The sequence below is a fragment of the Salvia miltiorrhiza genome, unplaced genomic scaffold (assembly GCF_028751815.1).
Source record: "Salvia miltiorrhiza cultivar Shanhuang (shh) unplaced genomic scaffold, IMPLAD_Smil_shh original_scaffold_358, whole genome shotgun sequence".
Lineage (NCBI taxonomy): Eukaryota > Viridiplantae > Streptophyta > Magnoliopsida > Lamiales > Lamiaceae > Salvia > Salvia miltiorrhiza.
Genome location: NW_026651535.1, coordinates 26,934 through 43,627, shown reverse-complemented (window position 1 = coordinate 43,627; position 16,694 = coordinate 26,934). Strand labels below are relative to the sequence as shown.

The following is a 16,694-nucleotide window of genomic DNA, read 5'->3' as shown; positions in this document are numbered from 1 at the left end:
ATTGTATTTAGTTTAATTTTGAATTAGGATTGATTATATATTGGACATTTACTTTGTGTGATAGATAGATAGTAAAATGACTTATTACAATATAAAGTTTATTCCTAGATATAACTGGTCTTGATTCGAAACCATGATAGTATTTTACTACTACATGGAGTTTATTCCTGTATAGAGAATTCTAATAGGAGTTTGTACAGTATTAATATTTCTATGCAATATAATAAAGAACATTACATCATATTAAGAATATAAAAGGGATTAAAATGAGCAAATCCAACTTTGTAAAAATAAGCTCTTTAATAGTAGTAAAATATTTATACGATGAAACAACTATTAACAATAAAGGTTCCAAGGAAAGAAACACAAACAATCAAGTAAGACAATTTGGAGCATTTGCATTTCCATGCTTGATGCAGCTAAAGTACGAAGTATGATACCTATCGTTGAATACACGCAGCCAATGCTAGTTTCAATCTTCAGAATCGCCCTTGAAGGTGCTGCTTGTACCATAGGAGCTCGATATCCATGGAGAAACATGGTGTCATCACATGACATTTCATGGTGATGACTGATGAAGGACATGAAAATGCCAGCTGGTCTTACTCAGGCGTGCTTGAACAATTTCATGCTCAGCCAATGAAAATACACCGCAACAAAAAGGATTGGAAATGTCATGGGCACCAAGAAGCAATAATACCTGGACAATCACATAATTTTATATCTTTGTTGAGGTAAGCATCACAATGAGATTGGTGCAAAATTTTAATGAATTTTATTTCAATAAGATAATGTGCACCCAAAAACACATTAAGAACATAAATTTCCCACCACAATGAAGCATCCCGATGCATCAACATATGCAATAGTGTTGCAAGTGCCAATTTTGAACAATTAATTTTACAGGAATTTCATGAGAAAGAGAAGTACCAGTCATTTTGGATGGCACTGATGAGAACATTATGAGATGGAGGCTGAAGCTTAGATATGACGGCAGCATAGAGGAAACTCATAAAACAGAAAGCTCCAACGATAAGGAACAACCAACCCCAGACGACTCTCCCATTAGAAGCTACAAATTTCTCGAGCGCTAACATTTTCTGCAGAGCTGCATGATAGAAGAATATGCAAGACTTTAAGTAGTTTATCTGTACAACATATATACCACCATCAAACAATTCAAGAGTAAACTCCCAACGTTTCTAAGAGGTTCTCTATCCTTTGGGGAAAACAGGGGAAAACAAATCAGTAATGAAACATGAAAATATTAAACACCAAAAAGGATCCTAATTGACCAAAAATTGGCCTTGCTTAATGTGGAGATTCAAACATGAAAATGAACATTGTCAAATCTATGTATGTATAAAAGCAAGTCCAGCCATGTTTTGGCCATTTTCCCGCGCCAATAGATTGTGAGCTTATAGATAAGGCTATTTGTGAAATTCAAAAGCTAATAACCATTGTTCATATTAATGATTCAAAAAAAAAAATAATCTGCTCTGTTTGAGCTTATAAAATTTTGTACATAGAATCAACTCAAATATATTCAGACATTTAACTTCAAAGATGATGAGCACATCTTTTACCAATGCAGAACATTCCTTTTTGTGTTAAAACAGTTCTAAAGAGAAACCTAAATTGAAAGTGCTACGCCTATAACTACCTGAATATCAATGTTTCCACATATCATAGTAGCTCCTATATAAGCCAACATCCATCATTCATCGAAATTCGAAGGCAAGTTTATTCTAGAAATAGTAACAAGTTTGCTCCAATTTACAGCTAAAAAAATATGTGCATTCAAAAATCGAACATTTAAATGAGACAAATAGCCTGCCGGCTTACCTGAAATACCGGAAATCGGGCATTGGAAACTGCTGCTACTGCGGAGTTGGCGGACGGAGGCGCCTAGGCTGAAGAAGGCGGGGCGGGGCGACGGGGAAGGCTAGGCGCGGCGCAGTCGCGCACTGCTGCTTGCAGCGCTAGGACGGCGGCTCCGGGGCGGGGCGTGCCCACACGCGACCGGAGGATTAGGCCAGCGGCGGTGACGGTGATTTCTCGCCGGACAACCGAGATAAGTGAGAGAGATCAAGGAGTGTGGGGTTGTGTGAGAGAGAAATTGGATAGTGAGATGAGGGTGGTCGTGGTGAGTCGCCGGATCTCAGGAAGCGAGGGGAGGTGGCGAGAGCAAGTAGGAAAGACAGATATCCCGAATTTTCTTTTAGAGAGCGAGAACCGGTGAGTGAGAAGAGGGAGAGAGACGAGAAGAAGAACGGAGAGACATATGCTTGATTATTTAATTAATTGGGCTCATTTACAAGGTTTACACTGAATTAGTTTTTGATCTTATTTTAAAAAATCACCTTTAAATATATAACCTTTCATTTTTGTCTCATTTTTATCCGATGATCGATTTTTTCTTACGCCGGCGTCGGAAATGACACGATGGCAGCCGAAATTCTCCACTTGACACATTTATGACATGTGATTTTTTTTTAAAAAAAAGAAAAACTCACATCATCATCTTTTCCAACCCCCACTCCCAAACCCTAATTTCCCCTCCCCACCCGACCGCCACCATCGCCGCCGGCCGCCGCCGCCCTCTCACACAATCACACACGCACATAATGACAGAGGTGAAAGATGGCAGCACGAAGCTACTGAAATTGCTGCCGAATTCGAAGCTTCAATTCCTATCATCAATCTCTCGCTTCTCACCTCACAAAACCCCCATCTCAAGCTCAACGGCGTGATCGAAGCTGCTAGCGTGTCAATTCAAAGCAAAAACCGTGTCAATTCCGCCGCGGCGCACCCCTTGCTGTCGTCGCCACCCACGCAGGCAGCTGTATCTCTCTCTCTCCCTCTCTCTTTCCGCCTCTTACAGTGCTCACGGCGACAGTAGTGGAAGGAGAGCCAACCACCGCCTCGATTCCGATCAATTCCATTCTCGCTCAATTACACACAAACCCACCACCGACTTCAGCCCTATTCTCTCCCTCTGAAACTCCCCTTCAATCCCAACAGAGCTCTAATTATCACTACGGCGGCATAGATCATTACATAATACGATTAGTAATTTATATACTCATAATTATTCTCTCTCCTATATAAAATTTTATGAAATTTATTTATATTGAGCTTATTTATTTAAATCATTACATAATACGATTAGTAATTTCTATGTTCAGAATGATTCTCTCTCCTATATAAAATTTTATGAAATTTATTTCACATTTTTCTTTTGTAATCCTCCATTTAATCACTTCAGTATTGATCTATTATTTAGTTTTATATCTTATACTAATAATTATCTATTTCAATATGAAAATCTCCAACCTAAACATGAAATTTTTTATACATGTATAATTTTCTTTATTTTGTTTCTATTTTTGTTCTCATTTTTATCTTTCTTTTTCCCTAAAAATATACATGTTGGTTATTGATAGAATATTTAATATGCATATTAAATTAATGATCGTGATAACAACTTTAATTTGATTTATGATAAGTTTTTAATTTCGAAATAATTTATTTTCTCTCGTGTCTCTTGTTTTACACAATATAATTTTTAGTATTTCATTTGGATGTATTGTACTAATTCCGTCCACAAAGAGTATATATACAACAATTATCTTATTTGGCTTTCACGAAAATTACATACTACATTTCATTTACTAATATCCTTTACTTACCCAAAAACCACTCGCTTACTCAATTCAACTACAACAACTTATCTTTATATTGTGGGACCTTTTATCCAATATTAAACACACACATTTATCAACTATTTTACTAAAACTCGTGCCAAATCCGAAATTGCATATTCTTTTTTAATGAAGGTAATATAAACAAGCAATTATTTGATTTATGAAATTCTATTGTTTATGTTTCAACAATATTCACAATCTAAACTTCAAGTCTAAATTAGAAAAAAATATTATAGTAAGTGTGTAAATATAGAGTTAATAATTATTTTTAATAAATAAGTGACACTTAATTTGTATGGTTTCTTATTATATTTTTTAGATTATTGATGAAATTTTATTTTGTTGAATGATGCAATTAAATTGCTCCATTATCGAAGATGACAAATTATTTTTTGGGATATGGAGTTTCTTCATATCTTTGCAGACATGACATGACATTCATTTGTTAGTTAACAACTATCCCAGAGAAACTGCAGCCTTGACCAACAAACCGAAGAGCAAAAATGGAGCAGAGAAGAAAGGGCTGTGATCACTTTCCAACTCATAAACTTGAGACGGTGGCCATCTCTCGATCATCGCCTCTTGCTGCTCTAATTTGATCACGTTATCCTGCGTCGTTTTGATGTAGACTCGAGGCACCTCATCCAATTTCTCATCGCCGCCAAATTGAGCCGCCATTATTGCCTGAATTGGCCCCGGCCTTGCCAGCATTAATGCTAAAGTCGAATCCTGATACATTTATATACGCACATTTATGACGGACATACCAGGAAGAGAGTTACATGATCTTTTTTTAGAAAGAGAAGAGAAGAGAGTTCAATGGCATTTATCCCAACTTTTTTTTTTTTGAGGAAGCATTTATTCAAACTAATCTTGCCTTATTCTTATATTAATACCCAATTTTCCTAAATACATGAAAAAATGTAGATGTATATATATTTAATTTGAATGAGGAAGAGCTTGCCTGTTGAGGCGACAATTGGTAAATGATGTTTTGCTGTAGTTCCCTTTTAACCATCACAGAGGTGGGAGGATATCCTTCTCCTAATCCGAATTCCATGTCGTACACCTCCTTCATTTTACCATACCTAGATAAATCTGGCGAACCCTGAAAATTAATATTCTATAAATTATTTATATTTGTAATTTACTTCTCAGTATCAACCAAAAAAAGAAGCCAGACCCTTTACATGTATAATATCTTGGTGGGTGATAAAGCCCGATTTGAGCATGGTGGCTGCAACAAACACAGCCAGCTTGATCTTGTCCTTGCCAAACTTGAGAATAGCGTCGCATAAACTAAGCCCTCCTGCACTATGCCCCACCAAGATCACCTGCATCATCCAAACAACACAAAACACTTGCATAAAAAACGCAATGCCATATATAGGTTTAGGTACATTATTAATTACATAGAAATTAAGAATTTGAGAAAGAAAACACGCAGAGAGAGAGAGAGAGAATGTAAGAAACCTGGTGATTGTGGGGCAGGGATGAGAGGAAGTGAAGAAGAGGGTTGTTGTAATCCTGGAAGGAGAGAATGGCGTTGGGATCAGTTAGATCCATACCAGAGCCTTTAAGGTCCACACACGAAGCTTTGTAGCCTGAATTTTCCAGCAAACACTTGATTTTGTACCAGCACCAGGCGCCTCCGCCGATCCCGTGAACCAGCACAAAGTGGACGCCACTTGACGATGACGCCGCCCCATCCAATTCACCAAACTCTTCTACAATTCCACTCCCCATCTCTCTCTCTCTCTCAACTTCTTCTGTTTTCTAACGGAAGTCATGTATATATAGCCTCAAGTATAGTTTTAATGTACAGATCAGTATTTGGTTTTGGTTCATTAATATGAGTATGGAGGGGAAATTGGTAGGTCGATGAAGACAAATGAAGGAGGGATCAATTAGGAGCTTTCCACAGTTTTCCTTATTTTATCATTTTTTTTAAAAACATTGGAATCTATCTGTTAATTAATTATTTATTAATTATATATAATTAAACTTATTTATCTCACCTTATTCATCCACCATGTATTAGCATGTTTTTAATATATATATATATATATATATAGAGGAAAAAATGCCTAATAATCCACTTGAGCATTTTGCTAGTTGGCCCATCATTTCCAAAGTTGAAGGTTTTGAAGTGAAAACATAAATTAATGACATATTTTATGAAGCATTGAGAATTTCGAGATACAAATTGTAACTAATCATATAACAAAAGAAATTTGTGATTATAACATAAAATTGTTCACCATCGAAACTCGATGTATACTAGTGATAATATTATTTGTTGACATGATTTATTATATACTCCACTTTTTTAGCGGGGAACTATGTAGTTTTAGCTTGTAAATGTCGAACAAAAGTAAAAAAATTAAAAGACTGATCGTAATATTCTAAAAATCATATAACTATAAATTTTAATAAAATTGTGATATTTAGGTCGATTAAACACTTTATCAAAGAAAAAAGTAAAAGATACATGGACTGACTCTACAAAGATTGAGTCTGTCCTTCTGAAAATAAGTCTAGTCTGTCCTTGGAACATTCATATAGGTTTTAAACTCAAGTTTTGATTTAGATTATAAGACAAATTCACATTATCTCTTGAAACTTTTTTTTTTTTTTTTGGAAACGGATCTGTTGAAGAAATATGAATAACAAAATTGGCCCATTGCAAGAGTATTATTAGTTGCATGTTTTGTGCACTGAGGCAGGCCAGAGGGGTGCTTGAGGCGGTGCAAAAGGCCCAAGATGCTGCACGATCGTGAGTAAGCGCGTTGGGCCGAGGCCCGTAAATATGTAAAGAGTGGTGAATATTTCAGGAATCATAGTATTTATGGTACCAATAAACGTGATCAAACGAGCCGAGGTTGAACGATAAATCCAATCGGACGAGATTCAATCTCACCATTCACCAACACCCTTTTTTTAGGTAATTACAATATTAAATTTAGAATCACATTACTATAGATTCAAACTTAAAACTTTTGACATATAGGATGTGTTGCTGTTACGAAGTTCCCGTTAAGCTGCTGTTGACTAGGCCACATTGCCAAATCTTAAGGTGCTTAAATTGCAGTGCTCGAGGTCCTAAGTGGGAAGTACAGGCCAAAGGATTCTGCAGTCTTACTTTTCTTTCAATTGATGTATTGGAATGGGAATCTCGTAGGAAAATTGAAGTGATTGACTGCAGCCATCACTTTTGCATTGCAAATGAAACGAGGAGGATATCGTGTTCATATCATTTTCATTCAAAAATTATGAAAAAGATCATTGTTTAAAGAAACAACGTTATAGCCTAAAAAAACTAATTTTATTATAGTTAACCCTAGATTTAATATTAGAAGTATTACAACGTTTACAAAATACAAACTGATCTTCCGTCGTGGCCGAATGAAATGTTCAAGTCCATGCAGCATCTTGGGCCTTTTGGCCCAACTCACGCACCATCTGGCCCACGTGGCCAGCGGTGTCCCCCACGCACCGCCTCGCTTGGTCGAACTGCTCATGCCAGCTCCCCCTCATCTTCATAAAGTAATTGATGATCCACGTGACCGACGACAGCGCCGTGATGCCGAAAACTCCCGAAGTCAAGAACCCAGCAACGGCGAGACCAATGGTGATGACTGCGGGGACGATGATGGGGCTGAAGAGGAGTGTAGACAATTAAATTGTCGTCGAATTAAATCGTGCCACGTGTAAATTCATGAATTAAATATTCAATTATATTTTCTATTTTATTAAATGGGATTTTATTCCTAATTAAATAGATATATATGATTAATATTTAATAAAATGAATTAATGGGCTTATTGGCCACTTAAGGCCCTAAGGCCCATACATGGAGGCCCAAAGCCCATAAAGCCCATGAAGCCCATCTCTAAAATCTATAAATAGAGGTGTTGGGGTGCTCATTATAACGACGTGAAGGAGTGGAAGATCGAAGAGCACAAAGAATTCTCTCTAGTATCACAAGTAGAAGAGGCGGAGAATTGGAGAGTTCAAGTATTCTTCCAAGTATTCAAGTATCTTGAAGAATTCTATCTAACGTTCAAGTCTCCTTCAAATCTTCAATCGTTTGAGTATTCAAATCTTCAAGTATCCTTCGAATCTTCAAGTATTTGAGCATTCAAATCTTCAAGTATCCTTCAAAATCTTCAAGTGTTCAAGTATCTTCAAATCTTCGAGTATTTCTTCAAATGTTCAAGTATTCCTGCGAATCTTTGAAGTGATCTTCAAGTATCCAAAGAAATCAAGTTCAAAAGCTTCAAGGCATTCTTACAAATTCTAAGAATGTTCTCAAATCAAATCAAGTTCAATGTTCAATCCAAAATCATGACTTAAGTCCTTTGGATTGGCGTCATCAAATCAAGTATTTCAAGAACCTTCGAGTTTGTTCAAGAATCAAATGGAAGAGAAGAATCAGAGGATTAACTAGAGATTACAACCCGCATAAATCTATCTTCAAATTTATCAAATTATCTTTGTAACGCGTTTTGTATTTTATCAAATTGAAATACAAAAATTTGTGTTTACAAGGAGGAAGACAGGGATGGAGACGGCGACACCAAAGAGGGTGCCGATGAAAATCAGGGCGGCGATGCTGAGGAGGATGCCGCCAATGGGGAAGAGCGTGACGACAGCAATTACTTGGGAGGTGGAGGGGCCGTTGTCGGGGAAATAGCTCTTCACGGCGTCCGTGGGGCGCTGCTGCTCCGCCATGAGAGTGTGATGAGGAGTTGAGTGGTGTCTCTTAAATTTTAAATAGAGGAGCATTGGGACACGTGGAGTTGTGGGGTGACAGATGTTTCACTTTGGAGAAGAAAGCATGCTGATCTGCATGACAAATGTTACTATAATTTTATTTTATTAGAGATCTTTGTGCCCAATTATCTGAATTACGATTAAATAACTTATTATGAATCTTTGGTTCTGTTTCTCCTTTCCTCTGCCATTTTAAGGGACGCAGCAAAAAACTATTAATGAGACCTCTCCATTACACTATTTTCTAATATTTGATTCGATAGTATTACGGCGGTAGATCATCAAATTGTCTGTTGATTCCGATTTTATAGGTAAAGGAAAGAAAAAAAGAAGAAGGAAACTTTGGTTGGACTTCCTATAAAAGAAACAAAAAAAGAAAAAGAATCCCGGTTAGTAGGATATTCGTAGCAGGGGCGGAGCAGGCCCCCTTTTTTTATAAAAATTTTGATGGGGCAAGAATTAATTTTTTTTATAATATATATATATATATATATATATATATATATATATGAATATATTAGCTATATTAAAAAAAATTGAGAGGGCCAATTGCCCCACTTGCTTAAGCTGTAGCTCCGCCACTGATTCATAGGGTCGTAGCCCCTTTCGTCCTGACTATAGCGTCCATCACATACACTTATAGTTTTATTTTTTAAAAGGAAAAACAAAAATTATATTATATCACAATAGACAAATTAGAATGAAAAATTTGACTTTCATATCATTACATCATCATACCAATCTGCAGAGTTAGCCAAACAATGAGTATCTCTATTCGCCTTACGACGAACATGACAAAAATTTAAAACAACATAAATATTAATACTATCGTAAAATTGTTTATTAGGAACACAATTCTCGTTTTTTCAATATGATATGAATGAAATAAAATTAGCTTAAAATTATGAAGGTTTCTAGGAATATTTTAAAGTTTAAATTCATTAAAGTAAATAAGAGGTTACCTTATTATTTTTATTTATGAAGACTAATAATAAAAAATGCGTTAAGGTAGCGTTTTACTTTATGCGATTGATTAATTAATTTTATCCTCAAAAATAAGATTTCTTCAATTTCACTCTTTTGATGTGATATGAATCAAACATAACTAATTTAAATGATAGAGATAATCAAGAGAGCTTTGATATATATTTCAAAATTTTAATTTATTAACGTAAATAAAAATTAGTTCTTTAAAATAAATACCAGTATACCACTGACTGTACATAGCGGCTGGTTGGATTGATTTGCTTATGGCTTGTAATTTATTTCTTTGTACATTTTCATTAATTAAGCAGCGTCCGTCCACCCCAAAAATGAGCAGTTTTGATATGTTTTAGTAATCTAAGTGAATAAAAATCAGCATTAACACAATTCATTAATTCATAATAAATTGGGACAAGAAGGAAAACAAATATGACGTGGCAATATCAGAACAAAAACATAAGCAATCAGACAATTCATTTAATGTTGGCTGATGAAATTCAGTTAAGGCTCTTGCATACGCACTTCCAGATGAAATTCCCCGGCGCCACTTCCTCAGCAACCCTCTCGCACGGCGTACATCCGCCGCACCGCCCCACGCAGCTCGGCGGCGCCGACCCTTGCAGCACCCTCTTCGCCACCGCCATCTTATCCTCTGATGCTGCATCTATTGTTTGGGTGAAAATGAGGAAAATGCAGAAAACAGCGACGCACACACAAAAATTGGATTTCATATTTAATATAATCAGTTGCTTTCTTTTGGGTTTTGAATGAGCTAATTTGGATTGCATGCTTCATGGCTTTATATACACATGAGAAATACTTTAATTAAGCGTTGCAAACCACATAGGGATTGGGTCATTTTAAGAGATCCCCTGATTTATGAAATTAAGCGGCAATTATTATTTTCGATATATAGAACTCAGTAGAATTGTTTTTAGAATCAAATTGGTTGCGGAGATCTTCACATATCTTCTACTTGATTTGTTAAACGATTTGATTAAGAATATAATTATAACTTATGCTTGCATATCTAAGAAACAAAATAAATGAGATTCTTACCATGATTTATACCTATTATAAAGTATTGGTTACAAATATAACATGCCTAATAATAAGAAATTTAACTGTACGACACAATTATAATTACCCGAAAGAAAAGTTTGATTGTAGGCCGCAATCAAATTTAGGGGCTTTATTAGAAATTCTGTATCAGTTTAGAAATACTAATTTGAGCAATTTATCGAGCACCGTATCTTCACACTTACTCCAACTAGAGGGGTTAACATAAGTTTATTAGTAGAATTAGTTGTGAGAATTGAGCCAAAAGCTGGTTTGAGCTGGGTTTGATAAGCATCTTGAACAAATCAAAATCTATACTATATTAAGAAGAGAGTTTTCAATTTTAAATTGATTTCAAATCAATTTCGAAATTGAGTGGCAATTTTGTAGTTAGAATAAAATTGAAGGTTTATTCATAAGCTACACATCTTTTTTTTTTCTTTTTCTTTAACTTCTTATTTTTCTATTTTATTTCTTTTTTAAAAATGTGAAATTCGACTAATTATAAAATATTTGATATGCATATCAAATTAAAGATCATGACAATAGATTTAATTTGATATATGTTATGTAAATATTGGATTTAAAATATAAAAATTATAATATTTATTTAAAGATTAAAACTTAATAAAATTCTCTCTCCTCTCCCCTCTTTTTTTGAATAAATCTATTTTTTTCAATTATCTTTTAAGTTATAGTATTGTTTTCTTTTTTCACAATATCATTTTTTATTAATATGAATTATTCTTCATTATTTTTATATTAAACTAAAATATAATTATCTTAAAGTATTTTTAATTATATTTAAAAAATTTACATCATAATCAAATGATAATCAATTTTATATGTAATAAAATATAAAAATATTTTTCGTGCATTGCACGAGTGCAAATGGTAATAAGTATAAGGGTGATTCTATTCATAGCCCCCATTTTACTACTTACAACCCCTTTTTTAAAATACTAATAATACTTAATTAAAAATTTATTATTTTATCCTATATTGTATAGCCCCAAAACGAAAAATCATGGAAAAAACACGATTGAATCAGAATGCAAAAATTAGAGAGAAATAGGGCGCACCGATTATCATCGGTGACTGACTTCGATGATGATTTTTGTGGCTGAATTACCTAACACTACCACCCATAGAAAAACAAGAGAAATGCGCACCAATTTAGAGAGAGAGAAAACAGAGGAAAATACAGAATAAATGGATATATAGATACAGAAATATTTCATATGCTTTCATTTCTTTCTTTCCCTTGATTTGGGGGGCCATCCTGACTCGTGAAAGTAAACACAGTATTCATCCTTGTGTAACCACTAACCATCATATATGACATAGAATTCTTCATCAAGTGGATGATGATGTCTTCATGAAAAAAAAAATAAACAATCATAAATCCTTGCAGAACACATCATAAGGCCTTCTAGGCCTGCCAGTACACATAGAAATTCGAGTTTTGAAATTGCAATAGAGCTTAAGAAGTTCCCCATATCTCAACCAATTGCAGAACAAGAACTACACTCCAGGCAAAATGATTTTCAGAAAAATAAACGAAAACTGAGTCGAAAGAGTGAGTCGAAAATTGAGAAAACTGAGTCGAAATACCCTGTCAGCCTACAAGAAGAAGGGAATCAAGCTAGAAGAAGAAGAGAAATCTGAATCGAAAAAAGGGGCTATACAATCTAGGATAAGATAGTAAACTAGTGTGTAACCCGTCGAAATTCGACGGGAATTATTTGATTTTATAATTTATAAAAAATATATAAAAATTATTTCATAATATATTTATAAATTGTGAATATTTTTCAATAAAATAAATGTTAATATGACCTAGGTCTATGTTATATAACAAACTAAAATGAAAAAGTATATTAAAGAGGACTTTTATCCACCCTAACATAACTTAGTGAAACATATATTCGAAAAATTTGAAATGAACTTAAAAAACAATGGGCTATAATGTAAGAATTACATAACAAAAATAAAAATAAATAACAATTCTCATTCAAACAACTTATTAAAACATCATATAAAACAACTATTGTCTAAAAACACTAAACATTTGTTAGAGTCGTCTGCAACATTTATTATCAACTTATACTATCTCATAATACATTATATGATAGGGATGACAATCAGATACGACAGGCCCGGATACTTGGGGATCTAGGGGCTCGGCGATTCGCGGTTGGTGCCAGCGAGGTCGAGCCCCTCGTGGTGTTGACGAATTTTCCCCTGGGCACGTTTTTGATGTAGTCCATCTCGGCCTCCGGCTCCGGCGCAATGGGGCGGGAGAAGCAGCTGAGGCTGCGGGAGCGGCGGAGAGAGCGGTGGGGGGTGGAGCCGCCCATTGAAGAAAGAAAGAGGCGGCGATGCAGATCGGAGGGCTTGCGGGGGAAGGGAGGTGGCCGGCGCGGTGAAGGCGACGGTGGCGACTGGAATCCGAGTGCAGAGGCTGCGGGAGCGGTGGGGGGTGGAGCCGCCGATTGAAGAAAGAAAGAGGTGGCGATGCAGATCAGAGGGCTTGCGGGGGGAAGGGAGGTGGCCGGCGCGGTGAAGGCGGCGGTGGCGACTGGAATCCGAGTGCAGTTGGTGGAAATCTGGTGGAGGAATTGGTGAATGTGAGGGTGAAATCATTTGTGTGTAAAGGGGAATTGAAATTGGTGATATATCCGAAATTGGTGAAGGAAAATAACTTAATTAAATAATCAAATATAAAATAAGTGATGTGGAATTATATTGCCACGTCAGCTTACAAGAATTGAGCTAGAAGCTTTAGAATTGCAGGGATTTTGAATGGTGAATTCTTAGAGATGCCACGTAGGACCCCAGATTAAGGAGAGGCCAAGATTCTCAAACCGTATTATATATTTAAGATTCTTAATTAATTATTATTAATATTTTAAAAAAGGGGCTGTAAGGAGTAAAATGGGGGTTATGAATAAAATCACCCTAAGTATAATTGTATTCTCGAGCACAGGTTCGATAATTAGAAATGGAACAAATAAGTATAAAACCAAACTAGATGAGCTTGACTTAGATAAGTAACCAATAAGTCAAACATAATTTTCAAAGTTCAGTTATATCTTTTCAAACAAACTTTGCAGCTATATGTTCCACTCCACTCGATCCATTTATAACCGTAGGTTGGATTGAGATTTTCTAGTTCAATTATATATTTTCAAACAAATTTAGTACTCGTTTGGTTCAAGTAGAAGAATGAAAATAAAATGAAATCAAATAACAATTACTTTTATTAAGTGTTTGATTTAACAATGGAAAAGAATCATTAGTAAGAGATTATCTTTCTTTTGTTTCCCCTCTATTTTGAGGGGAAACAATTTGAGTGATTGGATTATCCTCAAGTAAGAATAATGGTTAACTCATTGTTCAAACCAAACAATGAGTAATAGATTTAATTAATTGAATCTCTTTTCAATCTTTAAAATCATCCAACCAAACATGGACTAACTATAATAGTTATATGATCCACTTGACTTGATTCATTTATAATTTTAGGTTGATTGAGATTCTGGCGACCCACCAAACGAGGCAAATTTATGTATGAATTTTAAGGGGCTTATTTCTATTTGGTAGCTGGACTAGCACAATTACAATGGAAGTGGGCCAAGATGAATCACAAAATGGGCTGATTTTGATTTGATGAAAGGAGTAGGCCCGACAACACTCTACTACATCACCACAATTGCCTATTTCACCTCCTAGGTTTCCAATTCATTCACATTCATATACCTTACATTTTCTTGAACCCTCGCCCCTCAAAAAGTTAATTAATCGATTTAAAGAGTGAAGAAGATCTTACTAAAAATTATGAAACTTTCCATATTTATTGATTTCCATTTTTCTATTAATACACGACAATACACTTTGTTGTAATGTACAAATATCTATAGTCTGTAGGCATTAATTAATTTAATTTGATTTTTCCACCAATTTTTGTAAGTTTAATCGCGTGGAGTATCAAATAAGTTGATTTGGCTGTAACAATATCTTTTTTCTTTTCTTTTGAAAAGGCATGCGGGCATTTATTATAAATTTTTTTCAATCACCAGATAAAATTGGGTATAAATAAAATTGAAAGATAATATATATATATGAACTAAATTATTTTGTGTTTCAGTTAATTATTATTCAATAATTGGACTATTGGATAAATTAATTGAAAATAAAAGAAAATTCTAGCATGGTTCACCTAAGATGAATATATAGGCGGTAACACTACAAAAAAAATCGTGATTACCGGCGGCTTTTTCCCGCCGCTAAATATAGGGCGGCCGCCGGCGATAAAATTACCTGCGGCGAGAGGCCGCCGGTAATTTCATCGTCGGTGATCTCCATTCCGGCGGCATATGGTTGCCGCCAGTAAATAACGGCGGCTGTTGCCGCCGGTGATTAGTGGCGGCGCCGACGCCGCCGGTAAAGTCCACCAGACGGCGGCCGCACGCTCGCCGGACTGCCGGAGGGTTACCGGCGGCTTTTTGCCGTCGGTAATATTTTTTAATTTTTTTAAATTCATTTAATTTATTTATTTATTTATTTTATTGTATGTCCACAATTTATTTTCGTATTTATACAGTATTGCATAACTTAGACGAACTTCTCACTCGGTCACCCATCTTACTTGTACTCTGAGCCAAGCACGCTTAACCTTGAAGTTCTTTTCGAGTGGTCACCAGTACAGAACACTCGTATTATTGATATATCTAGTACTTATTAATTCATTTAAAGTCTACTTCAATATACAATATCATATATATTCATAACCTTAGAATATGTCGAGATGATATCCAAAAAATGTTGTTAATTATGGATTTGGCTCGTTTCCGTCCTTATTTTTATGTCGAAAAAATATTTATTTATTATTTTAATTTAATTTAATTTTTTTATCAATCTAGTAACAATCTTGAATTCTTACTATGAATATATCTTAGATTAGTGATGATTGATGAGTGAATCACTAATCAAATTAACATTCTTAAGTTATAATTATAAGATTCTTACTAAGAATCTTGAATTCTTAGTAATAATGTTGGATTAGTGATGATTGATGAGTGAATCACTAATCAAATTAACATTCTTAAGTTATAATTATAAGATTCTTACTAAGAATCTTGAATTCTTAGTAATAATCTTGGATTAGTGATGATTGATGAGTGAATCACTAATCAAATTAACTTTCTTAAGTTATAATTATAAGATTCTTACTAAGAATCTTGAATTCTTAGTAATAATCTTGGATTAGCGATGATTGATGAGTGAATCACTAATCAAATTAACATTCTTAAGTTATAATTATAAGATTCTTACTAAGAATCTTGGATTAGTGATGATTGATGAGTGAATTCTCAATGCTGAAAACGAAAAAAATAACAAAAACAAAATGAACACAAGCAAAAAAAAGAAATAATTTTTCTATGCCGGTGATTAGCGGCGGCCGTAACGCCGCCGGTAACTGTGGCCGGACGACGGTGTTTCTATTGCCGGACCTCACCGGCGGCCATACGCCGCCGGTCAATAGCGGCGGCATCGCCGCCGATAACCTATTTATTAATTCATATTATTGCTACCGGCGGCGGCGGCGCCGGTAATCACCGGCGGCAATGTTTCCGTCGGTAATGTCGCTGCTATTTTGACAAACACGGGTCGTCCGCTCCGCCGTCGGTGAGCCGCCGGTAATCACCGGCGGCGGTGCTGCCGCCGGTAATTTTCGCCGGTAAATCGGCGTTTTTTTGTAGTGTAACATGTTCTTTTTTGACTTGGGAGAGTTGGGGAGGGGGAGCAGTGGGATTTGAACCCGGGACTTCACTGTTCACACACAGGAGATCGCACCACTTGGTGTTCCCTTGGAGACGGCGGTAACATGTTCTATAAAAATAAGAATGGATTTATTTTATTAGACATGCAAAGTCATAAAACACAAGACATAAAATACTTTATAAATCACTATAGAACTTAACCATAGATTTCATAACTTTTGAAGGTTGAGTTATGCATCAGGAATTGTTCCTGCATCAGATCTAAGTACATGTGGATACTATATAAAGTATTTTATGTCTTGTGCACTATAAAAAAAGTTTCCACTAGTGACATGAGGTTTGGTAGCTATTATGTGTGCCATAAAAATTAGTGACATTCGAA

The 16,694-nt window shown here is 35.3% G+C and overlaps 2 protein-coding genes and 1 long non-coding RNA gene across 3 annotated transcripts; all 3 read right to left on the bottom strand.

Moving 5' to 3' along the window:
* Positions 1 to 281: 281 nt before the first annotated feature.
* LOC131004248 (uncharacterized) lies at positions 282 to 2,293 on the bottom strand. Its single transcript, XR_009094936.1, has 3 exons — positions 1,846 to 2,293; positions 931 to 1,108; positions 282 to 700 (listed from the first exon to the last, which is right to left on the bottom strand). It is a non-coding gene; the product is annotated as an uncharacterized LOC131004248 (long non-coding RNA).
* Positions 2,294 to 4,039: 1,746 nt separating this feature from the next.
* LOC131004235 (methylesterase 17-like) lies at positions 4,040 to 5,629 on the bottom strand. The gene is made up of 4 exons (XM_057930879.1): positions 5,181 to 5,629; positions 4,898 to 5,041; positions 4,672 to 4,815; positions 4,040 to 4,436 (listed from the first exon to the last, which is right to left on the bottom strand). Exons 1-4 carry the CDS (start codon positions 5,451 to 5,453, stop codon positions 4,164 to 4,166), a joined length of 834 nt encoding a protein of 277 aa, XP_057786862.1. The 5' UTR covers positions 5,454 to 5,629; the 3' UTR covers positions 4,040 to 4,163.
* A 1,304-nt stretch (positions 5,630 to 6,933) lies between these two features.
* Positions 6,934 to 8,441, bottom strand: LOC131004246 (oleosin H2-like). The gene is made up of 2 exons (XM_057930890.1): positions 8,262 to 8,441; positions 6,934 to 7,376 (listed from the first exon to the last, which is right to left on the bottom strand). The coding sequence occupies exons 1-2, from the start codon at positions 8,439 to 8,441 to the stop codon at positions 7,122 to 7,124; spliced, it is 435 nt and encodes a 144-aa protein (XP_057786873.1). The 3' UTR covers positions 6,934 to 7,121.
* Between the last annotated feature and the right edge of the window lie 8,253 nt (positions 8,442 to 16,694).

Coding starts and splice junctions, on each gene's coding strand:
- LOC131004235 (XM_057930879.1), bottom strand. CDS start 5,453: ATGGGGAGTGGAATTGTAGAAGAGTTTGGTGAATTGGATGGGGCGGCG. Junction 4,816..4,897: donor CCCACCAAGATATTATACAT/GTAAAGGGTCTG, acceptor ATTAATTTTCAG/GGTTCGCCAGATTTATCTAG. Junction 4,437..4,671: donor ACCAATTGTCGCCTCAACAG/GCAAGCTCTTCC, acceptor TAAATGTATCAG/GATTCGACTTTAGCATTAAT.
- LOC131004246 (XM_057930890.1), bottom strand. CDS start 8,441: ATGGCGGAGCAGCAGCGCCCCACGGACGCCGTGAAGAGCTATTTCCCC. Junction 7,377..8,261: donor CCGTCTCCATCCCTGTCTTC/CTCCTTGTAAAC, acceptor TAATTGTCTACA/CTCCTCTTCAGCCCCATCAT.